The sequence below is a fragment of the Sarcophilus harrisii genome, chromosome 4 (assembly GCF_902635505.1).
Source record: "Sarcophilus harrisii chromosome 4, mSarHar1.11, whole genome shotgun sequence".
NCBI classification, from domain to species: domain Eukaryota; kingdom Metazoa; phylum Chordata; class Mammalia; order Dasyuromorphia; family Dasyuridae; genus Sarcophilus; species Sarcophilus harrisii.
Genome location: NC_045429.1, coordinates 295,922,006 through 295,949,857, shown reverse-complemented (window position 1 = coordinate 295,949,857; position 27,852 = coordinate 295,922,006). Strand labels below are relative to the sequence as shown.

The following is a 27,852-nucleotide window of genomic DNA, read 5'->3' as shown; positions in this document are numbered from 1 at the left end:
AAATATTTTACAATTATTATCTCTTCTGATCTTTATAATAGCTTTGGGAAATAGATGCTTTTATTATCCCCATTTTACAGTTATGGAAACTGAAATAGAGGTTAAATGGTTAGATCATAATATTTGTCAGAGTTTATCTTTACAATATTATTTTCCTGGTTCTACTCACTTCAATTTGCATCAGTTTTTATAAGGTTTTCCAGGTTTTTTTGAAACCATTCCTTTTATCATTTTTTATAGAACAATAGTATCTCTTTAGCTATATACCATAGCTTGTTTAGTCATTCTCCAATTGATGCACTTCCCCTTTGTTTCTAATTATTTGCTACCACAAAAAGAATTAATTTTTTTGTACATATGGATCCTTTCCTTTTTTCTTTTATCTCTCTGGCATGTAAGACCTAGTAGTGATATTGCTGGGTCACTGTGATATGCTTTTATAATTTTTTGGACATAGGTCCAAGTCGCTTTCCAAAAGGTAGACTAATTCCCAGCTTTAATAGTACATTAATGTACTTATTTTCCCACTTGCCTTCTGGTATTTGTTATTTTTCTTTTCTGTCTTATTAGATGATCTGATAGGTCTGAGCTAGTACCTCCAAGTTCTTTTAATCTAATTATTAGTGATTTAGAGATTTTAAAAAATGATTATTGATAGTTTTGGTTTCTTCTAAAAACTGCTTTTGATATTCCTTGACCATTTATCAATTTGGGAATAACTTTTATCCTTATAAATTTGGTTCAATTCTCGGTAGACTTGAGAAATGAGACCTTTTATCAGAGAAATTTTTTGTAGCTAGTTTCCTACTTTTTTTTTTTTTTTGGCTGCATTGCTTTTGCTTGGCTATATATCTTCATATACTCACCATTTTGACTCTGCTTCCCCATAATTCTTTCCATACTGTCTCCCCAATTAGGCTGCTTATTTCTTTAGGGCAAGGATTTTTGGGGCCTTTCTTTGTATCCCTGATATTTAGCATGGTGCCTAGCACTTCATAGGCCTATTGATTTCTTTACTTGACTGAATAATCTTATAAATTGTGACTTTAAAATTGTTTATATGGTAGTGGTGTCCAGGGGTATGAGGAGACTTGATCAGTTTTGACACTTATTTCTCTAAACAGAAGGTACTTAGGTTTAGAATAATCATAAATTAATAAGAATTGTTCATCAAATTTGTGTGTACAATGCAAACACAAAATTTTCTTTAATGGCAGTGTCTTTTTTCTTGACAGCCTTGAATGAAGTAGAACCTTGTCTCTCTTGGGAAGCTGATTATACTTTTATACAATACTGATGTTTAGGAGGGATAGCTAGATGACACAGTGCCAGCTTCTTGAGTTCAAACCTGGCCTCACATACTTACTATATGATCCTGGACAAATCACTTAATCCTATTTACCTCAGTTCCTTATTTATAAAATAATCAGAGAATATCTCTGTCAATCCCAAATGGGGTCATGAAGACTCAGACATAACTATAAATAACTGAACAACAGGAAACTTTTTCTTTACGGTAAGCATACATTTGCTTCTCCTTAACTTGTATCTACTGCTTTTTGTTCTGGCCTGTTGCCTCTCCAAGCTAAATAGTCATGGCATAATCTGAAAGCCCTTTTACCATTCAGGCTCTCCTCTTTTGCACAATCTGTTCAGCTCATCAATATCTTTTGAAAAATGTGGTACCTAGAACTGAATTCTGTTTCAGTTTTAGGGAGTAGCTCATAGTATAGCAGGACTATTGCCTCGTTTAATCTTGAACAACTTGACTTTATTAATGCAACTTAAAATCACATTTACTTTTTTGGCTATCATATCACACTTTTTGACTCATCTTGGTCTTGTAGTCCACTAATATCCCAAGCTCTTTTCAGACAAATTTCTAACAATACCTTCCTCATTTTGTACTTGTGAAGTTCATGTTTTTGTATTTTATTATTTTCCTTTGCTTTTTATTTGTACAATTTTCTTACCATCTAAATTATTTTCCTGTGGGTCCACACTAATCTTTTTAGAGCAGCTTTTCCTCCTCATTAGAATTTGTGGCTGTAACAGGATGATTTCAGAAAGGCCTGGAGAGACTTACACGAACTGATGCTGAATGAAATGAGCAGGACCAGGAGATCATTATATACTTCAACAACAATACTATATGATGACCAGTTATGATAGACCTGGCCATCCTCAGCAACGAGATCAACCAAATCATTTCCAATGGAGCAGTAATGAACTGAACCAGCTATGCCCAGAGAAAGAACTCTGGGTGATGACTAAAAACCATTACATTGAATTCCCAATCCCTATATTTATGCCCACCTGCATTTTTGATTTCCTTCACAAGCTAATTGTACAATATTTAAGAGTCTGATTCTTTTTGTACAGCAAAATAACGGTTTGGTCATGTATACTTATAGTGTATCTAATTTATATTTTAATATATTTAACATCTACTGGTCATCTTGCCATCTGGGGGAGGGGGTGGGGAGTAAGAGGTGAAAAATTGGAACAAGAGGTTTGGCAATTATTAATGCTGTAAAGTTACCCATACATATAACCTGTAAATAAAAGGCTATTAAAAAAAAAAAAAGAATTTGTGGCTGTTATTCAAAATTCTATTTTTCAGTGCTACCTTTCTCTTCTGGACTGACTGCTCTCTAGACTTCTAATTCTTGGAATCTTATCTTTGATTTCTTTGAAATCTTTGAAATTGGCCTTCCTTGACTCTGGGATACTTGTCAGATTATACTTGGCTTTCTGCTTTAAAAAACTAATTTAGAATGGTCATTTTTCTTTAGAGTCACATGATTTCTATCTCATCAGGAAGTATCCTCTTGTTGGTGAGAATCAGGTCCAAAATAGGTTTTTCCACTGGTTAGTTCCTCTACATTTTGACAGTTGAAATTATCATCAAGGCAAATTGGGTGATTATTAGATGGACTACTTGTAGTAAAGATAAATCTTCAGCAAACATATGGATTATTGATCCATTACTATTAACAATGTTCTGTCAAATGCTTTGTTAAAATCTAGGTACACTATATCAAAAGTATTTTATTAAGTCTAGTAACTCTTTCAAAATAGAAAATGAGGATAATCTAATGACTTAATAATAACTTCAAATACTAGTTGCTTGTGCTATTTGCCTTTTAATCTGTTTTAAAAATTGGGGTTGATTAAAACATTGATTAGGTTGATAACCTCTTTGGAGACTTGATTATTCAAAATATAAATTTTAGGTAGCTTTGAGGTCCTTATCAGTTCCATAATTCAGTATAAACTATTCTTATTAACTTTGATCACTGATTAGATTTAATGATTCTTGTGATGAGTTGAATTATCCTTTTTTTCCTTTATAATGTAGGCCAGCTAGGAGCATGTATCTGTCACTTAAAAAGAAGAACCATGCAACAGATACCTCAGAGACATATGTATCTTTTAAAGAATGTTAATAAACAATGGATTACATTTCAACAACTTAATTTCCTCAAGCACATGGTAAGTTTAGAAGAATATCGCAAAAGTCTTTGGAAAACTTTTGTTAAGCTGTTGTTATTATTTTCTTCAGTTTAGAAACTTTAATGTTATTGTTTTGTTAGTTTTTTCTGAAGTAAATCTGAATTCTCACTCATAATGTTAAAAAGTATGGTCTTGAATTTGCTCATTGATTTTGAAGAAAAGTTTAACTTCTGTCATAATTAGACTAAGTTAAAATAAGGAAAACCTGAGGTTAGTATTCATGAGGCCTTGAATAAATCATTAAATCTCTTTGAATCTCAATTTTATAGTTATTTAATAGAATTAGTAACACTGGTACTACCTATTTTAAAGTTTGTTGAAGTACTTAGTGAAGCAAAGTGCTATGTTAACATAAATTATTTTTCAAATATATGAATGCATAATTGATAACATTCTTACAGTGACTCATTTTTTAAAAATTTCAAGTACAAAAAAAAAAAAAAAAGAAAAAGGGAAAAATTAATAATAAATCCCAAGTACATAAAGAAGATTCTCTTAATTATTTTCAATTCATTCATTTCGAGATACTTTATCAAGTATCTACTATATGCAAGGGACTGTGTTAGATACTGGCAGTATAAACACAGAAATGAAAAATCATCCTTGCTCTCAAGGAACTTTCACATAGGATACACGATCATAAGTTCAGGGAAAGAAAGGATCTCAGAAGTCATCTAGTCAACCCCTTTATTGACAGATGAAGAACTTGCTAGGCCAGGGGAGGTTAAATAAACTGCTATGGTCATAAAGTAACAAATACCCAAGGCAGAATTTGAGCCTAAGTTCTTCTATTCCTGAGTCACAGTCATTTATTTAGAAAATACAACTTGTAAGATAAGTAAATAAAAGATATGTGAGAAGAGAAAAAGCACTAAAAACTAGAGGAATTAGAGAAAGTTTCCTAAAGGAGATGGTACCTAAACTGAATAATAATTTGCTTTATCAGAATGTAGTGTTCATTTATGAAACCTTTACATTACTATATTACCTGCTTTGAGCTAAATGGACAAAGGCTTCCTATTTATTCCCAATGATGGTATTTCCACCATTTTTATAAACTACAGTGGATCAGAGTGTTTAGGTCAGAAGTTTGAAAGCAAAAAATGATGCTTTATTAAGGAATTTTACCAAATTCATGATTTGGAATTCGTGAGGTTTTTTTTTTAAAACATTTATTTATTTTTAAAATTATGAATTCTATATTCTCTCCCTATCTATAGTCTCTCTACCACTCATTGACAAGACAGGCAATATGACACCCACTATATATGTGAAGGCATGTGAATTATATTTCCATATTAACTATGTTGTGTTTCCCTCCCCCAAACTTCCAAAAACATGAAATATAAAACAAACAAAAAAAAAAGCCTCAGTCTGCACTGAAGAGTTCTTCAGTTCTCTCTCTGAAGATGCATATTATTTTTTATAATGAGTTCTCTAAGATTGTTGTGAATTGATCAGAATCGCAAAGTCTTTCATAACTGTTACCATAACTGTATGGTTACCATAACCATGGTTACAGTATGTTTATTACTATGCACAATGTTCTTCTGGTTCTTCTCATTTTACTTTGTACTCATTTAAATCTTCCCAGGTTTCTCTGAACCTATCTATTTCCTATATCATTTCTTATACTACAATGATATTCTATCACGTGGGGCAGCTAGATGGTCCAAATAAGATTTTATATGAACATCAGTTGGAAGAATTTTTTCTTGGGGAGGAGATATCAGGGAGATACGATAGCTTCAAGTGTTTGAAGAAATGCCATATTAAACAGAGATTAGATTTTTTTTTTTTTTTTTTTTTTTTTGCTTTATCTGAGAGGACAGAATCCAGAATAATAGCTGAAAGTTACGGAGAGATTTAAACTGTTTATAAAATTAAATTAAAAACCTTTCCTAACAAATAGATCAGTCCAAAAGCTGTTAGGGAAAATACTGAGTTACCTTCCCATCCTACCTTTTACCCACCAATGCATATCTTTGAACATAGATGACTCTTTCTGGGACATTGGAAAGTCATACAAATGGTATGAACTGCATGTCCTGTAAGACCCCTTTCACCTGTGTGTCAGTAGGCCAAGGATTAAAAAACCAAGACATTAAGCTAAGGGAATAAGCAAAGGTTAAATTACTAAGGTGGAATTTGGAAATATGAAAATTAGGATCTGGTATAAATAATAGTTACACAAAAACACATTAAATGAATGCATTAAAATGTTTGTCATTGAAAGTAAAAGGAAATGCTCTTCACTGTTCCAATTAATTTTAATTTTGATTGCTTAAAATGACTTTATTTGAAAGTATTTTATGTATCAGTCATAGTAAAATACATTTTTCATTCAGTATATAATGCAGTTGAACAGAAACCTCAACCAGCAAGTAAAACCCAAGCCAGAACCAAGGGCACCTGTGTTCCTTGAGAAAACATCATCAAGTCAAGCCAAAACAGTTGTTAATGAGATCAGATCAATTTCACTTCCCAATCTACCATTATCTAAAATTTCAAATCCAAAAGAATTGAAAGAATTAGAAACTACATCAATAGTTGAAAGCCTACGAGGAGTGGGGACAGAGTCCAAAGATCAAAAGCAGTGGAAAGAGATGAAACTACAGTTGGATGATTTACCAGGAATTTTGGCTCGGCTGTCCAAAATTAAACTTACAGGTACATTTCTTATTTTCACTATATTAGCTTTTTTCTTCATTTTCATGTTCACTTCCAACTTTGTAAATTTTACTTAACATATAACAAAATAATTTATTAATATTGGGATTCTTAATATTGTTTTTGTTTTTCATTGAACTTTAATATAAATTTGAACATGTTTTGAATTGTTTTATTTGATAGATTGCAAGGCTACTATTTAAAATTATATTCTCTTCTATTTAATGTTCTTAAAATATATTAGCATGTTAACTTTTACTTCAGTTGTATTTCTAGCTCAACTTATTAAATGCTTATTAAAGAAGCATTTGAGATGGAGGGCTGGCTACTGGCTACCCTCAGCTCATATACCTGGATGACTAAGTGTTGTTCTAGATATGACAGCTTATTAAGGAAACCGTTTTGGGCTGGATATACCTTGATAGGTCTTTCCAGCAATAACTTATAGCCTAGAAGTCTATTCATTATTCCCCAAAAAGGTTCTGGTCTCAAACAAATTGGGAATGTGGGAAGAATAAAATGGAAGATAGTACTGAGGTAAGCCCCCAAAAGAAAAACATTGATTAATCTGTAGGCAAGATCTTGCCAGATTCTATACATACGTGTGTGTGTCTGTCTGTTTGCTTTTTCATTGTTATTTCTACCAAATTTCTGCCTTTTCCAGTGACTTCTTGTGAAAAAAGTAATCAGAGGAAGATTTAGATCAGAGTGAGTGTATAATCAGGAACATGGAAAGAGATGGGAAACCCCACCCATAGAACAGTGCTCTCTCCCTGACCCACAGTAATTAGCATTATCTTGGGATTGGGGCAATCTATAAGGCAGATCCCACAAATCAGTAACAGAAAATGCCTGGATGGAACAGACTAAAATGAAGCTTTTCTTGTATGAAAAAAAAGAGAGTGACCAGATAATTATAGACATCATGAATCAGAGAATGAAGGTGTAGACTAGATAGAAAGGTAGATAATGAAGAAAATGAGAGAAATCCTTTTTGGAAAAGAACATGAAAAATGAAATTGAATAACAACCAGGACTAGTCAAAATGAAAAGGAGGAAGGGGAAATCTGCTTGATTAATAGAGAGGAAATTGGGAGTAAAAATTTTTATGACCACCTAAAAGCAGGAGAGAAAAAGGAACTAATAAAAAAATTCTAAAGGCAAAAGGGTAACAAATAAGAGAAGGAAATTGGGGATGAGGGGAAGAGAGGCAATATGAATAGGGTCACATTAAAGGATTAAAGTAGCATAATATACATCTGTAGCAAAGGTCATAATTTTAAAAAGTATAAGACAGATGAAGAAAGAATAAGTAACTCATCACTTTAAATATTATCGGATTAAACAATACAATAAAACAAAAAAGGTGATATTGAATAAGAAAACAAAAACTCTACATTTCTACAAAACCTTCCATTAGAAGAAAAACATTTTTTTAAGATATACATAAAATAAAACTGAAAGGATGAAAAGAAATTTATGTATCAAGTGAATCCAGACCAGAATGCTTTCTGACAAGACAAAAAGAAACATCCCCAAAATAAAAAGGGATAAACAAGGAAAAGATATTACTGTGAAAGGAAACATAAGTAACAAATCAATCTCAGTAATATACCTATTTTCTCCAAGTGCCTTAGCATCCAAATTCATAAAATAATTTTTTATCAGTTTCAATAAGGTAAAAATAGTAGCACAGTGGTAACAGTTCAGTATCACTCTCTGCTTTGGATAAACCTAATAAGGTAAATAAAAAGGGAAAAAAAAACTGAAAAAATTGCTGAAGCAACTGTAATTAAAAAACTTAATGGCATCTAAATGAGACAATAAAAGTAAACATCAGCACAATGTGGAACTTTCACAAATATTTACTATGTATTAGGAAACAAAGATGTTGTAAATAAATGTTAAAATGCAGAAATAATGACTACATCTCTACAGATCATATCACATTAAAAATAAAAATTTTTTCTTCCACAAATGAAATATACAGGCACAAATGGAACCTTAGTAATGAAATATTAATTAATGAGTAGGTCAAAGAACAAATTATAGGAAGGACAATGTAAAAAACCGATATTGATAAGATGACATACCAAAATTCTTAGATTGCAACTAATGCAGTCCTTAGCTTGAAAATCATATCCTTAAAAAATACATTAAAAAAAGAGGATTAATGAATATATTTAAAATTTTTGAAAACCAATTAATAGGCCTAAAATCAATACAAGAGAGTTGATATAAAAAACTAGAGAGCAAGGAATGTGGGGGGACGAGTAGTCCTTAGAAATGATAAATAAAGCTGGGTAGCTAGGTGGTACAGTGGATAGAGCATCAGCCCTGAAGTCAGGAGGACCTGAGTTTAAATCTGTCCTCAGATACTTAACACTTCCAAGTTGTGTGACCTTGGGTGAGTCACTTAACCTCAATTGCCTCACCCCCTCCAAAAAAAAAAAATAACGAAAGTTAAAAGACTAATAAAATTGATAACCCCTTAGTCAATCTAAATTTTTTTTTTTTAAAAAGAGAAATCATGTAAATAAAATAGAAAATTTACAAGGTGGAATTGCAGCAAACCTAGTAAGAAATAAAAAGAATAATCAAACTAAGGTACTGGGGCAATATTCTGAGCATTTTCAATTTATTAAAGAAACTGATGGTACTTAAGAAGTTAGATCTAAGACTCGCCTAAAGGAATTATGGACTTTTTTTTATGCAATTGCTACAAATATTTATATGGAATGAGAGAGCACTAAAAATAGAATAAGGGAGAACAGTTCTTTGGTTAGTTGCCAAAGGAGAAAATTCACATGATTAGTCAATGTCCATCAATCACCAAAGTTTAGTCCTCAGTTTTAGTCCTGTGCCATCAATCATCAGTGTTTAGTCGACAGGATTTTGGGACTTTCCACCAGTGCATTATGAACGGTAGACACAAAAGAAGCAAAGTAAAAAGGTAAACTGATTTTCTGGAACACAGCAGCTCTCAATAGTCCAAGTCTATATCTTTATCCTCAACACAGATCAATGCTAGCCTATAAATATAATAGTATAAATGTATCTTTAAAATAACTTAAAACAATATATTCATCCATATATAGATATTATCATCAATACATAATGGGTTAAGTAATTCTGTCCTATCTTATAGGCAATTGATGATACCCATAAATAACAATAAACTGAGGAGATACCTCAGATTGATTAGGGTTATCGAAATTGTTTTCGTGAAATGAGTAATGCTTCTACTTTTGAAATGAATCAAAAAATTTGAAAATTACTCTAATAGAATTCTTTCATGAGAATTCATTTAAAAAATTATTAAAGCATTTTATTTTCAAAACATATATATAAATAATTTTCAACATTCATCCTTGCAAAACCTTGTGTTCCAAATTTTTTCCCTTCCTTACCCCCACCCCCCTCCCCTAAACGGTAAGTTAAACACATGCAATTCTTCTGTACACAATTCCACAATTATCATGCAGCACAAGAAATATTTGACCAAGAAGGAAATAAGTGAGAAAGAAAACAAAATGCAAGCAAACAACAACAAAAAGTATGAAAATATTATATTGTGATTCACGCTCAGTTCCCCTTGTCCTCTCTCTGGGTGCAGATGACTCTTTTCATCACAAGACCATTGGAAGTGGCCTGAGTTATCTTGAGAATTTCTTTATTTTATATCTAAAGTAGAGAGGGAGGAGGAAGGCACAAAAAGAAAACCAGAAAACTATAGGCTAATGTCATTAATGAACTAAAATATTTATTATTATTATTATTATAGCTTTTTATTTGCAAAACATATGCATGGGTAAAACCTTCTGTTCCCACTTTTCCCCTCCTCTCCACCCCTTCCCCCTAGATGGCAGGTAGTCCATATATCCTTATATGTGATATAAGTCCAATGTTAAATATGTTAAAGCATATGTTAAATACAATATATGTATATGTATTTATACAAGTTTCTTGCTGCACAAGAGAAATCTGATCTAGAAAAAAAATCTGAGAAGGAAAACAAAAATGTAAGCAAACAATAACAGAAAGAGTGGAAATGCTATGTTGTGGTCCACACTCATAACTAAAATATTTTTAAACAAAATCCTATGAAACCATCCAAAAAAATCATTCATTGTGATCAAGTGGGATTTTTAACAAGAATACAAGGATGGTTCAATATGAGGAAATCAATCAATATAGTTAATTAATTAATCATTTAAAAAAGCACACATACACACCATCCTAAACTACAAAAGGGGATAGGGAACCTTTTCTCTGCTAAGGGCCATTTAGATATTTATAACATCATTTGCAGGGCATACAAAATTATCAGCTTATAGAATTCAAGCAGTGGGAGGTTGTTGTACTTAATTTCACTTTATTATCACCTGTGGTTGCTTAATAAATTATTTTGAGGGTCTTATATGGCACTTGGGACAGATATTCTCTGTCCTAAATGGTAGGTAATTTGATATAAATTATACATGTGCTATCATGTGGAACATATTTTCATATTAGTCACAGTTGTGAAAGTAGAAATAGATCAAATGAAAAAAAAATCATGAAAAAGAATATGCTACTATTTGCATTCAGAATCCATCAGTTCTTTATCTGCATGTCGATAGATTTTCCTTCATGAATCCTTTGTACTCATCTTGAATCATTTGTGTTGCTGAGAAGAGTCAAGTCATTCATAGTTAATAATTATAGTGTTGCTAGTACTATGTAAAATGTTTCCCTGGTTCTGCTCATTTTATTTTGTATCAGTTCATCCAAGTCTTTCCAGTTTTTTTCCTAAAATCTGTCTGTTCATCATTTCTTATTGCACTAGAGTATTCCATTACATTTCATATCCAACATTTTGATTAATTATTTCCCATTTGATAGGCATCTCCTCAATTTTCAATATTTTGCCACCATGGTTGGCTACCATAGGCGTTATAAATATATTTTCACATGTAGATCCTTTTTCCATTTTTATGTTCTCTTTGGGATATAAGCCTAGTAGTAGTATTGCTTGATCAAAAGGTATGTACAATTTAATTGCCCATTGCACATAGTTCCAAATTGTTCTCTAGAGTGGTTGGATCAGGTCACAACTTTAGTAACAGTTCATTAGTATCTCAATTTTTCCTCATTCCCTCCAAAATTTATCGTTTTTCTTTTTTGTCATGTTAGGCAATCTGATATGTGTGAAGTGGTACTTCAGAGTAGTTTTAATTTGTACTACTCTATTCAAAAGTGATTTAGAGCACTTCTTCCTATACCAGTAGATAGATTTAATTTCTTTATTTGGAAACTGCCTGTTCATATTCTTTGGCCATTTACCAATTGGGGAGTGATTTGTATTCTTAAAAATTAAATTCTTTGTAGATTTGAGAAATGACCTTTAATAGAGACATTTGCTGTAAAGATTTTTTCCCCAGCTTTCTGCTTTCCTTCTAATTTCCATTGCATTGATTTTGTTTGTATAAAAGCTTTTCAATTTAAAATAATCAAAATCATTTATTTTGCATTTTGTCATTCTCTCTGTCTTTTGTTATGAACCTGTAACTTAACTTCTCTAATAATTTGGATACTGTGAACTGATGCTAAGTGAAGTGTACTCACCAAAAGAACATTGTTCTCAGCAACAAGATTATGTGATGATCAACTGTGATGGACTTGGCTCTTTTCAACAATGAGGTGATTCAAAACAATTCCAATAGACTTGTGATGAAAAGAGACATCTGCATCCAGAGAGAGAGAGAGAGAGAGAGAGAGAGAGAGAGAGAAAGAAAGAGAATATTGTGGAGTCTGAAGATGAATCACAACATAGCATTTTCACTTTGTTGTTGTTGTTTGTTTGCTTGGTTTTGTTTCTCATGTTTTTTTTTTTCACCTTTTGATCTGATTTTTCTTGTGCAGTATGACAAATATGGGAATGTTTAGAAGAATTGCACATGTTTAACCTGTATTGGATTACTTGTTTGTCTATGGCAGGGGGTGAGGGAAAGAGAGAAAAAAATTTGGAACAAAAGATTTTGCAAAGATGAATGTTGAAAACTATTTTTGCATATATTTAGAAAAATAAAAAGCTATTAAAAATAATTTGGATGCTACACCCCTTGGGGCATACATATTCAGTGTTGATATTACTTCATTGTCTATGGTATCCTTTACCAAGGTGTAGTTTCCTTTCTCTTTTAATAAAGTCCATTTTTGCTTTTGCTTTGTCTGATATCAAAATTGCTACCCCCAATTTTTTAAATTTCAGCTTAAGTGTAAAAATTCTGCTCCAGTCCCTTTGACTTCCTACTTCCTAGCTTCTTTGCCTTCCACAATATCATGTTCCATGACCTCCAATCCTTTAATGTTGCAGCTGTTAAGTCCTGAGCAATCCTAATTGTGGCTGGGTGTTTTCTTCTGTATTTTTTCCATGACCTGTGTTAATAGAATTTTACTGTATTGTTCTCTAAACTGTATATAGTTGCAGCCGCATAAAGCAGGTGTAGACAGATTTTTAGAGATCAAATAGCAATATAATTAATCAAGTGAGGAATGCAGGTTACAAACTGGAAGCTCTCCTGGATACCTGTTTCAGTAAAGGCAGAGATTTTATACACAAATCATAAATGGAAAGAGAGGGAGAAAGGTAAATTACAATACAATCATTTTTCAGAGCTATGGATGGTTACCCAAGACAAATCTATGGGTATTCTTCAAGTTTATGGGAACAGTTCTTAAGTGATTGTTTCAAATTGAAGGGTTGTTACTTAATACGAGGCAGGAGCAGAGTTCTGTGACAGGAACAACTTGTGAAATCTTTGATTCACTTGACTTAACATACAAAAGAGAACATTATCAAGAATTGATCGTTTCAAGTTACATTGTAAGACAATGGTAGCTCTGAAAAATCTAGAGTATTAGTATATTCACTATATCATATATATTCATTACATATATACACATATATTGATAATTATGAAAATCATAATTTTCTTTCACACCTGATAGTTCTATAATTTGACTATAATTTTCCTTGGAATTTTTATTTTGGGATTTCTTTCCTGAAGTGGATTCTTTCAGTGCCTATTTTGTCCTCTGGTTCCAGGATATTAGAGAAGTTTTCCTTGATAATTTCTTGAAAGATTATGTCCAGCATTCTCCTTCTGATTACGGCTTTCTTATAGTCCAGTGATTCTGACATTGTTCTCCCAAATCTGTTTTCCAGGTCAATTGTTTTTCCAATGATGTATTTTATATTTTCTTTTTGTTTTCCATTCTTTTGAATTTTTGTTGATTCTTGATGTTTCATAGAGTCATTATCTTCCTTTTACCCAATTCTAACTTTTTAAAGAGTTGTTTTCTTTAGCTTTTGTATTTTCTTTTCTTGTACTTTTAAAAAGGAGTTGTTGTTATCTTCAATAGATTTTTGAATCTCCTTTACCATTTGGCCAATCCCTTTAAGTAGTTTACTTTTCCCAAGGTATTGACTCTTAATTTTCTTAATTTTCTTGTATCAATCTCTTATCTTTTTCCAGTTTTTCTTCTACTTCTCTTATATGATTTTTAAGCTCCTTTTTGATCTCTTCCATGAATTCTTTCTAGGCTTAAGAACACTTCTTATTTTTCTTTAGGGTTTTGCCCATAAGTGTTTTAATATTGTTGTCCTCTTCTGAGTTTTTGTCTTGGTTTTCCCTACCACCATAATAACTTTCTATGGTCAAATTATTTTGCTATTATTGTTTGCTCCTATGTTTTGGCCTTTTTCCTTTCTTTTACATTTGAACTCTGCTCTCAAGGTAGAAGAGTCATTGTTGCAGGTTTCTTGGCAGGCTTCTTGTGCTAAGGGACTGCAAGCCAAAGTCCTAGTGATATCTGGCATGTGCTGAGGCCAGTGGAGTTTTTCCCAAAGGCTACATTGAAGCAAGCATGTGGCGGGCTATCTGGCCTCTGGAGATTGCCTGTTTGCCTAGTTCTGTGCTGAAGAACATTGTTTTTTAGTTGCTAGGGGTTGCCTGTTTGCATGGAGCTATGCCAAAACTTATGGTGGTTCTTGAATCATATACTGTGACCACGTGGAATTTATACCAGAAATGGAGGATTGGTTCAGTCCTCCTGGTTCAATATTAGGGAAACTATCAGCATAATTAACCATATCAACAACAAAAATCTTACAATTATCTCAATGTATGTGGGAAAAGCTTTTGATAAGACAAAATGCTCATTCTTATCAGAAACACTGGAAAATGAAAGAATAAAGAGAGGTTTCCTTAAGTTGATAAGTAGTATCTATTGAAAGCCATCATAAAGGATTATATGAATAGGGTTAAGCTAGAAGCCATTATTACCATGTTATTCAATATTGAAATTGTAATGTTAATGATAACAATTAAAGAAGAAAAGGGAAATTATTAATATAGTTAGTGAGGAAAGTTATCATGCTTTGCAAGTGTTATAACGGCCTATTTAGAGAGGCAACAAAAGCACTAATTGATTTAATTACTATCAGCTGAATTCCAGAATATAAAATACATTCTTATAAACCGTCAGCATTTCTATATATTTCCAGCAAGCTGGACCGTAAGAGATAGAAAGAGAAATTCCATTTAAAATAAGTGTAGAATTGTAAAATATTTGGGAGTCTACCTGACATGAGAAACTCAGGAATTATGTGAACTCAATTAGAAAACATATTTTCCCAAATAAAATCAGACCTAAACAATTAGAGAAATATTAATTGCTCATGGGTGGACTGAGACAATATAATAAAAATGCACAATTATATCTAAATTAATTTGTTTTGTGCAATGAAATTACTAAAAAGTATTTTATAGAGCTAGAAAAAAATCATCTGTAAGAACAAAAGAACAAGAAAATCATGGGAATCAGTGAGAAAAAATAATATGAAAGAAGGTCACTTTAATAGCCACCAGGTCTAAAACTGTATTACAAAGCAATAATCATGTAAACAATTAGCTACTAACTAAGAAATAGTTCAGGAATAAATTAGATATAAAATAAAATAGGTGTAAATATAAAATAAAAATGAGATATAAAATATATAATATATTTTAGATTTAAAATACAACAACATAATGTATAGTAAACTAAATGCAAAAGATCCAAGCTTCTGGGACAAGTGTAATGCCGAAGAAACTGAGCAAGACAGAGATTAGAGAACAATTCAATAATTTATTAAATGGAGAGAAATACTGGGACCAGTTGATCCCAGGGCTAGACAAGACTGTCATCTCAAAGAGTCTAGCCCCGAGTATTGGGGCAGGGATCCTTTTATGGAATAACAACAACAATGGAGGGACCTAGGTGGGGATAACCTAATAGAAGGAGGTTACTGATATTCTAATGACATTAAGGAAAGTCTATAAAACCTTTATCTCAACCATTAAGAGGGGATGGTTATAACCTAAGGCAGAATTGAAATAGGACAATTGGAGGAACTGGTCACCCCATTAAAAGGGAACTTTGGCATAACATTCCCCCCTTTTTCTCTTGGAACTATTCAGATCTTTGAATTACCTTCCTCTAGAAGGCCTTAGCACTATAATTTGAACAACCCTATGGGAAGTAAATAAAAATCAAAATAAAGCTAGACCAATGCAAGGACTTATGGCAAGGTCAAGTCTCTCCCTGATAACCCCAGAATTAATCAGCAATACACAAAGTTTCTTATTTCAATTATTTCTGACAATCAATTATCAGATCCTCTGCAGTTGGGGAGCATATGGACAGCTGTGGTTATTTGTGCATGACTTGGCCTCTGCTTACAGAGAGCAGCAGGCCCAAGGCAGTTGTGTTGCCCATTCAGAGGGCTGGCTCCAAGAGAGAAGGGTGAGGCTTGGAGCAGCTCCACATGTCCTGCCAAGAGGAACAAACAGGGCTGCCACTAGAATACAGATTTCTGAGCAGATTATGCACAGTTAGACCAAGGCAGGCAACCCCAAACTTTTAGAGGCCTCGATATCAACAAGGTCCTTTTAAGTATGCTGAAATACTAATTAAAGACCTGGGGTAACAGATCAGAAAGACTGCCAGTTCCAAGACAGGTATCCAATTAGTAGGCAACTAACTCCAGGCTAACTAAATGGCTCCTATAGCTGAAGTAGCAGCAGTGGGGGGGAGAGGGGAGCGAGTTTAAATCTTTACAAAAGATCCCTACCCCATCCAACATTTAAAGTAGCAGAAATTATTGGGTGGGTGGGGGAATCCCATAAAACCTACATGTCCAGCAGAGCTGGATTTAAAACATATATCTAAAAAATAATCCCCCAAAACCGAGTCTGCCAGGGCAATTCGAAAAGAATAAGGGATTTCCAAGTTAAAGCACAACCAGCAAATCGTAGTCTAATAAATTTAAGCAAGGAGTAAAGGACTTCCAATTAAATCTGAACTATCAAGATACCAGTTTTCCCAATTTCTTAATTCTTCTCCTCCCTTTTTTTTCTTTTGGAAAGGAATTATCAAATGACCATCCCACATATAAATCATACACATATGCATATACATAACAGACTAAAAGTCCCTCAAACATAACAGCAATGGTTACACAAGTTTTAACAATTTCCATTCCAAGTCTTAAACACAGCACAGCAATACAGTGGAAATTCTAACAAGTCAACCACTTTCCCACTCCCCCCATCAGTCCGAATTACATCAGGAAAAGTGGGCAATGGCTGTCAATTGCTTCTTCATGCTGAACAGGGATGATGCTCAGTCCACGAGGGGGATGGGTCTGTAGTGTGGCGTGCTGACAAGCAAAGGTTTGATTTAGGTCCCAGAATCAAGTCAATACTGCAATTTGACCAAATCTAGAAATAAAAATAAATCTAACAGAAAGACCGGTCCACAAGGACTGCTACAAGATGTGGCCTCTCATTAGTTAAAAACCTTAAAAAAACTTGAATATCCAGACACAATATCTAGTAACCAATAGATGACCAGACCAAATATTTATTTGCTCAAGTATTTAGGATATAATGATTACCGATGACCAGATTGGAAGGGTGGGGAGCAAAGTCAAACTAAATTTCACTCCAGGCTCCTCACTAAATGGCTCCTATAGCTGAAGTAGCAGCAGTGGGGGAGGGGAGGCGAGTTTAAATCTTTACAAAAGATCCCTACCCCACCCAACATTTAAAGTAGCAGAAATCAGTGGGTGGGTGGGTGAATCCCATAAAACCTACATGTCAGCAGAGCTGGATTTAAAACATACAATCCATTTCTATCCCATTTCAAATAATAAAACAACATGGTTTCTTTCTCTTCTTCTGGCCCCATGTGGCCATTATTCCCAATGGACTTCTCCTAAGGTCTAACTTGGCCATAGTTGAAACTTTCAGAAAAGTCCTTGTTACATACTTTAGGTAAAATTAGAGACACATAACCTCTTTCAGGCAAGTTAACAGAACTTCTTTAACAAGGTATGGTTCCTTTAAGATCTTATACTTAAGGATAACCAATTCATTTCCCAAATTTAGAATCATCTTTAAATTCCTAATCAAATGTTTTCACCAGCTGGAGTTCAGTATTGAAATAACCAATTCCCAAATTTGATCATTGTTCTTAAATTTAACAGAGCTCTTAAGTTACCGAAACAGACAAATTACAAACAATTTCACAAAAATCACATAGAACACAGAGCACAACTAGACTGTCTAATAACATACAAGACATACAGAACCCTGATCACACTTAGACTGCACAATTACAACATTCAGTAGGACACTAACATTAAAGCCAAACCAAATGGCGTTTTTAAAACCCCCAGTCTTTGTAGATAGCCCCCTGAACATGCAAAAGAGGGAGGGGCCGGCATTACTCTAACTAACACGGGAAACTGAGTCCCATTTTCAAATGTATATACTTCCCACTCGATGGAAGAAGTGGGAGAACCTCTCTTAGAAATGCATTGAGATGCAAAGGACGGGCCTTTGTCTCTGGAAAAGAGTTGGACAGAAAGAGTTTCCTCAAGCAAAGCATCTGCTCCAGGAAAAGAGTTTTGAGGTGGCGGAGTGTCTAGATCACACTCCAGTAGTGACCCCTGCATCCAGTAGGCCATTCATCAACCAAGAAAATGGCACCCCCCAAAAGGGTACCCCAAATGACAACCGCATCCGGTTATTCACTAATCAACCAAACCAACTGGTACCCCAAGGGCACCCCAAAAGTGACAACCATACAACTGTGCAACCGTGTCCGGTTAGTCTGGTTATTCACTAATCAACCAAAGCAAACAAACAAAACAAGTCTTAAGACATAACCAGATGGTACCCCAAAAGGTACCCAGATAAATTTACTCTCCTGTGGCCAAAATGGGGTTGTCTACCATCAGGCTATTGTGCCTGAAAACTGCTCTCTTTCCCAGAGGCTCTGAAAAGAAATCCAGGAGGGCCCGACCTCTCCAGGCCAAGAATTCAGATTCCCAGCCACCCCGCCCAAGGCAGAGACCCGAAAGTCTCATCTCTAATCCTGCTCATTTTCTAATTATGTCGCTGAGGGGCCTCCAAATGTAATGCCGAAGAAACTGAGCAAGATAGAGATTAGAAACCAATTCAATAATTTATTAAATGGAGAGAAATACTGGGACCAGTTGATCCCAGGGCTAGACGAGACTATCATCTCAAAGAGTCTAGCAGGGAGCCTTTTATGGAATAACAAGAACAATGGAGAGACCTAGGTGGGGATAACCTAATAGAAGGAGGTTACTGATATTCTAATGACATTAAGGAATGTCTATAAAACCTTTATCTCAACCATTAAGAGGGGATGGTTATAACCTAAGGCAGAATTACGAAATAGGACAATTGGAGGAACTGGTCACCCCATTAAAAGGGAACTTTGGCATAACACAAGAACTTAACAATTTGGCAAAAATTTCAGGGAAGACTTGAAAGCAATAGCAGAAAATAAATATAGATCAACATCTTATATTTGTAGACCAAGATAAGGTCAAAATGGGTATATGATTTAGACAGGAAGTGTGATATCAAATAAATTAGTTTCGAATATGGATAAAGGAAGAATTTATAAAATAAGATAAAGAACACTGAGAAGTAAAAATAGATAATTTTTATTTCATTATAAAGGTTTTGCACAAACATTGAATATAGCCAACATTAGGAGAAAAGCAAAAAATTGGAAGAAAGTTCATAGCACCTTTCTCTGATAAAAGCCTTATTTTTCAAACATGTAGAGAATTGAGTCAAATTCCCCAAATGATAAATCCTCAAAAGATATGAACAGGCAGTTTTCTGATGAACTCAGTCATATGAAAAATAATCTAAATCACTATCGATTAGAGAAATGTATTAAAACAATTCTCAGATACCATTTTGTTGTATCTATCAAATTGACTAATGTGAGAGAAATGCTAGAGGGAATGTGGGAATACTAATTCACTGTTGGTGCAGTTATGAATTGATTCAGTCATTATGGAGAAAAATTTAGAATTATGTCCAAAGGGCTATAAAAACCTTTGCACCAGCTATACTATTGCTAATTCGGAATCACCAAGAGATAATCTGTAATAAATTGCTTACTTTTTCAAGGAGTGGATAGGGAAGAGAGGAAGATAATTTGACATGCAAATTTTTTTTAAATGAATGTTGAGTTGTTTTTATGCGTCATTTGAAAAAAATAAAATATAAAAAATATATTTTAAAAGAGAGAGCAAGCTAGTAGATATGGACAAATTGGTTATTATGTAAAAATTGGAGAAAACAGATATAACAGTCTGCTAGAGAAAATAGGATTTGTAATTATTTACCGTGGTAAGAAGTGGTAGAGAAAAGTGTTAAGGAGTGGAGCAAGTTGTCTGAGTCATGGGAAATGAGAATGGGAGAAGAGAGTTTTCATCAAGTCTTAGGCATATCTCAACTGAGAGTATGGTAGGATCGATATTTCCTGGAATATTTAAGAATGGATGGAAATATTTGGAATAACTACTGTGGTGAGTGGCATAGTGAACGAAAGAATATAAAGGAACTACTTTGCTTCAGAGAGGGTCCAGTTGAGGTCATGAAATAAATTTGTAGTGTACCCATTCTCCAGTACTCCAGCGTTTCATGAATAAGAGTACAGGCATCCAGTAATGGGAATACTTCCAAGTTGGACTTGGAGCAGGTATAATCAATCAAAAAAAAAAAGTGTCATGGAAATTCAAGCATAAACAACTGTGTGGAGTTGAATTGATTGCCTAAGTGATCCAGATTGATAAAAAAAAGAAAGTTTAGCTGGTATAGAGTTGGTATCTTGGGAAAGAATTAAAAAGTATATTGATTGGATGATGACCAGTAGAGTTCTGATTGTAAGATTGAGAGAATGTTGAAAGGCCAAGATCAGATGAAGGGATTTCAGAATAAATGAACGAACATGAAAGTTATACTCATAGTAGTAGGTCAAGGGAATTAGGTAGATTGAAGAACTGGGATATTAAATTTTTTGAGAAAAAACCAATATGTGTGTGTGTGTGTGTGTGTGTGTGTGTATGTATTTAAAAGGCCACAAACTGCAGCTAGGAGCAAGGGCTGCATATTGTGGATGTCCTGGAGTCTGGGGAATTTTATGGCACACCTAGGAAAGCCTTTGAGAACCACCTATAAATGCCTAATTAATATTTGTTGGCAGAATAAATTCAAACCTCCAACCTTTCTGTGCATTTCAAAAATTAGCATATAATGACTATATATACATATATATATATATATGTATATATATACATATACATATACGTATAATACATAACAGTATATACATATATCAATCTAGAGTTGTGCTTTTAGATTTGGGAAATTGCTTTGGTAATGATACTAGATCCTTTTTCTGATTTTGTGTTGTAGCTTTAGTCGTGAGTACAGCTTCAGCTGGATTTGTGTTGGCTCCAGTACCTTTTGACTTATCCTGTTTCCTACTTGCCTCTCTTGGAACAGGCCTTGCATCTTGTGCAGCTAATGCCATTAATCAGGTTAGTTCATTATTTTTAAATTTGGTTTATGAAAGTGTCTCTTCTTGGCTATACCAGTATTTTTTTAACTTATAGCTGGAGGTGGTAATATAGAAAAAGAAGTGTTTTCTGAAAGAATAGTGAGATGAAATTTATGTAATAAATAGGCATAAGCATATGTATGAGAAAAAGATCAAGTTGATTTTTTCTTTAATATGGATTTATGACTATTATTATGGTAGAAATGGCATTTACTGACTTGTGTAAACTTATATAATCACTTAACTGTATACAATTTATATAATCTTTACACTTAAAACTTATATAATTACCTAACCTTAAATCTTATTTTCTTGATTTATATTTGACGTTTTATATCGTATTTACTTAATTCATAAAATTAGTGTTAAGCTTGCTGAGAAAATGCTATTTCACCTTAAATATAGAGTTAGTAACCATACAATATAAATAGGCAATATGAGAATTGTGTTGAAACCCAAAACAAGCCTGATGATTTAAGCCTGATCTGGGACTTGTTAATGAATTCACTTTTAAATCAGGAAACTTTATATGTCTAAATCCTTTCAACTTTGAAATACAAAATATACCTTGTGCTTTTTTTGAATTTTTTGAATTGAAAATGAGAAAATCCTATGTATTTAAAAAAAACCGTTGTAATGGGGAAATTTTTTTATAGATTAGATATAAAAATCAGACTCTGGCCTTTCCCCTCATTATCTACTTTAAATGATCTAGAACCTAAAAACTGAGTAAAAAATTGTTTGGGTGGCCTCACATTCTACTTCAAGAATATCTTTCCTGCAACAAAATTATTTTGAATCAGAATTCAGTCTTCCAAGTTTCTTAAGTTTTTTTTGATATTTAAATCCTCAACAAACATTGAGTTAGCTCTTTATCTTACTATCTATGCCATTAATGATAAATCTAAGCCTCTAGCTAGCACTAGGAAATGCTAGCCTCTAGCTAGCATTTAGAAAGCCCTCCTAAATTGTGTTGCCTAGAGTCAAAACACAAAATTTATAAGAATGATATAGAGTGATATACAAAAAACTTTCATGCAAATGAAATTTTGAATTAGAAATTTCTTTCATAATGATGGAAATTAGACTCATTAACTTTAAAAATTCAATAGATGTATGTAATTTTCTACCCCTCTACATATGGTCATAGTAAATCAAATTAATCTACTGAGACTAGTTTAACTGAATAGCATCCTGTTTTTGTCTGGATATAAATAGCCATTTTAGTGACCAGTTTTCACTAAACTCTCAATCTCTTGTATAGTTCATGTATGTGACATCTAGGTTCTTAGTCTCTTTCTCCACAATGGGACAGCTAAACAATGTAGATAAAAGAACAAAAATTTTATGCATTCAAACATATCTGGTTTCCCATTTTTGATGTCATAAATTGGCTAGCATGTCTTTAATTATAGATATCAGACGTGGAAGTTTATCAAAAAAGGGGAGGAGATTGTAGTTGCAAAACATATATAAACTCTACACATAACATATTACATGCATTTCTCTCCCGTTGAACTGGAACTTATCAAGGATAGGAATGTTTCATTTCTGTCTTTATATCCCTTGCACTTATCACAATGTTTTAAGTACTTAGTAAATTTGCTTTTGATTAGTTGCTACAAGTGACTGGTATGGTTCTTAAAGATACTTCTAGATAGAGAAGTTTTTTGCCCTATCACAAGATATTGTACTGCCAGTTCTTGCTTTGCATGGGAGGTTAGACTAGATTATCTCTAAGATCCTTATGGTTTCTATTCTTAGGGATAAGAAATAGAGATAAAGCTACATAATTAGACCAGATTTCCTGATGTACATATAAAATAAAATTAAAAAAAAAACCTATAATGAAAGCTAAAAGATTTTTCCCCCTAAGGCAATTGGGGTTAAGTGACTTGCCTAGGGTCACACAGGTAGAAGTGTTAAGTATCTGAAACCAGATTTGAACTCAAGTCCTCCTAACTTCAGGGCTGGTGCTCTATCCACTGTGCCACCTAGCTGCCCCAAAGCTAAAAAATGTTGATATTAGTGGTGTCTTAGAGATAACTGATGTAGAACAATATTTCAGGAAACCTTCCACTCGCATGATATGATTCACATTTTCAGTAACAGCAAATGTTATTAATTCATGGTGTCATGTATATTAAAGTTGTACAAGATATTTGAGTACTTATATTCATCTGGATGTAGCTTAAAGTTGTGATTTATGATGTCAAAGAACAACTTTGTTATGATTTACTTATGTGTCATATAGAAAATCATCCTGATGATTTAAGTGTAATTTAAGTTACATGTTGAATGTAATTCAGTTACACACTGGTAATGCATTTAAATAAGTTATAACATGTTTCATAATTAGTTCTAGTTTCCAAGCCTTTCACCAGAGATCCTTTTTGGAATAGATCTAAAGTGACTGATCTGATATAATATAAACATAGATTGGACTAGATTGGTAATGGGAAATCTCAGGCCTGACATTTTGTGATTCTGTGAAAATAAGAAGGGTCTTAAATTCACCCTAGATACACTTCAGAGAATCTAGGTTTGATTGAGGAACTGTGAAATTATAATCTTTGATGTAATATAAGTATGTATATTGAAGTCTCCCAGAAAGTGAGGTAGAGAAAGACTTTTAGTCAGAAACTGAACTCATTGTAATGAGAGGTCCTTGTTCAGTGTCCAATTTTATAGCAAGTGATATATGAGGCCCAGGAGGTTTGCATCACAGCAAGCAATAACAGATGAAGGTCTCAGGAAGTCTGGATAGGAAGCAAAAGTTGGCGATTCCAAGTGGATATGGTCTTAGAAAAGTTTTTCAGAATGCTGGACAAAATCTTGTAGTAATGAAGAAGACTAGGAGTCAGTTTGCTTGGATTTGAAGTCAATGTAACACTAGCTGGAAAGCAATGAAAGAAGGAGGCCAGAGATGGTGACCAGGATCCCTGACTAATACAGGGTTCCTTGGGAGGTATCTAGAGCAGAGAGTTCAAAGGCAGGGGACCTGTATTTGAAATGAATCAGGACTTCCTGGGAAAGACCCTGGAACAAGGACAGAGAGGAGGAAGTAAGTATTTAGTATATGTGCTTTTCTGTATTTGTGAGGTTTTTATTTCCCAATTTATGATTTTTGTTAAAGTGTAAACCTGAGAAATATGTAAGTGTCTTCTGTATCTATTCAACAATCACCAACGAGCTAGTCTCTCTAATATTTAGGTCCTTAATTTTTTCTTTTCTTTTTTTTTTTTTTTTTTATTTTTGTTAGATGTGTCTAGGTTTAAAAGAGGGAGTACATTGAAACTCCCTACTGTTATAGCTTTACTATCTATTTATCCCAAAAATTTGATTAACTTTTCCTTTAAGTATTTACATGCTATACAGTGAGTTAAATGTGTGTTAAGGACTGATAGTGATTTTGGGGCATAGTTTTAATATATTTTTGTATTTATTTATATATAATATATATATATATATATATATATATATATATATATATATAATATATATTTGTATTTATTTATATATAGTTCCAATATATTTTTGGGCATAGTTCTAATTTTCGTAATTCACATTTCCATCAACATTGCATTAATATGTCTGTTTTCCCACAACCTTTTCAGTATTTGTCCTTTTCTTCTTTTTTGTCAACTTTGGGTATAAGGTAACATTAAAAAGTTTATTTTGGGGCAGCAAGTTGGTGTGATAGAGCACCAGCTCTGAAGTCAAGAGGATCTGAGTTCAAATGTGACCTCAGATACTTAACACTTCCTGGCTGTGTGACCCTGGGTAAATCACTTAATCCCAGTTGCCTAGCAAAAAAAAAAAAAAAAAAAAGTTTGTTTTAATTTGCATTTCTCATTATTCATGAATCTGATAGGTAATTTCATTCCTCTAATTTTTTTATAATGCCACACTTTATATCTAAGTCACATACCCTTATTATGATTTATAGTTTGAGATGTTCTATATTTAATTTCTTCTAGACAGTTTGTCAGTTTTTCCAAGTTTTGAGGAATAATGAACTCTTGCTCCAATAAGAGATCTGGGTATGTCAAAGACTTGGCTGCTGTGCTTGTTTATTTTTACATATTGTTTACCTAATCCATTCCTGATCAGCCTTTCTTATTTCTTAACTAGTACAAAATAGTTTTGAGCATTCCTATTTTATAGTATACTTTTTTTTTTCCCAGTTTTATTTTGTTGTAATGTTTTTATTTTTTTTTTTAATTAAATAACTTTTTATTGACAGAACCTATGCCAGGGTAATTTTTTACAACATTATCCCTTGTACTCACTTCTGTTCCGATTTTTCCCCTCCCTCCCTCCACCCTCTCCCCAAAGATGGCAAGCAGTCCTATACATGTTAAATAGATTACAGTAGATCTTGGATACAATATATGTGTGCAGAACCGAACAGTTTTCTTGTTGCTCAGGGAGAATTGGATTTAGAAGGTATAAATAACCTGGGAAGAAGAACAAAAATGCAAGCAGTTTACATTCATTTCCTAGTGTTCTTTCTTTGGGTGTAGCTGCTTCTGTCCATCCTTGATCAACTGAAACTAAGTTAGATCTTGTCTTTGTTGAAGAAATCCACTTCCATCAGAATACATCCTCATACAGTATCGCTGTTGAGGTATATAATGATTTTCTGGTTCTGCTCATTTCGCTCAGCATCAGTTCATGTAAGTCTCACCAATCCTCTCTGTATTCGTCTTGCTGGTATAGTATACTTTAAAGTAAATGCTGCTGGGTCCCTTTCTTTTTCACTCTCCCCTCTTTCCTCTTCAATTCCCTTGGGATTCTTGGCTTTCATTCCTTTACCATTTTATTGTGTTATGTCGGTTTTTTCCCTAGCTTTATCTAGCAATGCTTTGATATTTTATTGGTGTGACATTGAAAAAGTAAATTAATTATGTAGTATTATCCTTTTTTATATTTGTTTAGTCTATCTATGAGCAATTAATATTTCTCTAATTATTTGCCTCTGCATTTACAAAGATATTATGTTGTAATTGTGTTAATATAGTTTCTTTATATGTCCTGGCTCATAGTATTTTATATTTCCTATGTTATTTTTAATGGATTTTCTATGTTTCTTCCCTTTTTTTTTTATTGGTAATATAGAGAAATGCTTATGATCTTTGTGAGTTTATCTTATATCTTAAGACGACTTTACCAAAATTGTTAATTGTTCAGTTAATTTTTTAGTTAACTCTCTAGAGTACTTTAAACCACTGGTCTTGAATTTAGAAGAAAGGTTTTTCTATTCAGATCTGGTCTTTTGTTCATGAATGCTTGAAAGTCCTCTGTCTATTTTTCCCCCTGAAGGATTATACTCAGTTTTGTTGGATAGTTGATTCTTGGTTGTTTTACTTCTGAAATATCATCTTCTTCTCTCTGATCCTTATTTAGAAGTTATTAAGTCCTAGTTTTCCTGACTGTGGCTCTGTGATATTTGAAATGGTTGTTTCTGGCTACTTATAGTATTTTCTCTTTGGCTTGGAAATTCTGAAATTTGGCAGTAAAATTCATAGGAATTTTCATTTTGGCATCTCTTTCAGAAGATTATTGATTAATTCTTTTATTTTCTATTTTTTTCATTTGGTTCTAGACTAGCAGGGCAAGTTCCCTTGATAGTTTCTTGAAATATATTTAGGTTCTTTTTAATTTTTTAAATAAATAAATAAATCTTAGGATATAGTTCTTAAATGTGCAGGACCAGGAGATCATTATATACTTCAGCAACAATACTATATGATGACCAGTTCTGATGGACCTGGCCATCCTCAGCAATGAGATCAACCAAATCATTTCCAATGGAGCAGTAATGAACTGAACCAGCTACTCCCAGAGAAAGAACTCTGGGTGATTACTAAAAACCATTACATTGAATGTAATTGTACAATATTTCAGAGTCTGATTCTTTTTGTACAGCAAAATAACAGTTTGGTCATGTATACTTATTGTGTATCTAATTTATATTTTAATATATTTAACATCTACTGGTCATCCTGCCATCTGGGGGAGGGGGTGGGGGGTAAGAGGTGAAAAATTGGAATAAGAGGTTTGGCAATTGTTAATGCTGTAAAGTTACTCATACATATAACCTGTAAATAAAAGGCTATTAAATTTAAAAAAAAAAGGATATAGTTCTTAGATTATCTTTCATTCATCTGTTTTCCAGGTTAGTTGTTTTTCTAATAAGATTTTTAATATTTTCTTCAATTTTTTTCATCCTTTTGATTTTGTTTGATTGTTTCTTGATGTCTTATGTATTCATTAATTTCTACTCACCCAATTCTTATTTTTAAGGAATTATTTTCTTCAGCAGACTTTTATGGTTCCTGTGCTATTTAGTGCTTATATAGTTAGTACCCATTAATAAGATATAGTTTGCTTGATTTTTTTCTTTTTATTAGATTTGCTTTTGCTTTTGCTTTGTTTGAGATCATTATTGCCTCAGTATTTATACAACTGAAGTACATAATAGGTTCTGCCCTAGCCAATTATTTTAACTCTGTGTCATTCTGCTTCAAATGTGTTTTATATAAACAGCATATTTTTGGATTTTTATTTCTATTCCATTCTGCTCTCTGCTTCCATTTTATGGGTTTTTATGCCTTTATCCTATTTTTTTTTTTTTTTTGGTCTATCCTCTTTCTCTTTTTCTCTGTCTCTCCTAAAGTT

The 27,852-nt window shown here is 33.1% G+C and overlaps 1 protein-coding gene across 1 annotated transcript in view; it reads left to right on the top strand.

The window, feature by feature from the left end:
* LOC100930365 (protoheme IX farnesyltransferase, mitochondrial) overlaps positions 1-27,852 on the top strand; it is a 90,702-nt gene that overhangs the window by 9,909 nt on the left and 52,941 nt on the right. Inside the window, exons 2-4 of the mRNA XM_012550065.3 lie at positions 3,362-3,495; positions 5,865-6,186; positions 21,024-21,148. Of these exons, the coding sequence (XP_012405519.1) occupies positions 3,362-3,495; positions 5,865-6,186; positions 21,024-21,148 (581 nt within the window). The remainder of the gene's footprint in view (positions 1-3,361; positions 3,496-5,864; positions 6,187-21,023; positions 21,149-27,852) is intronic.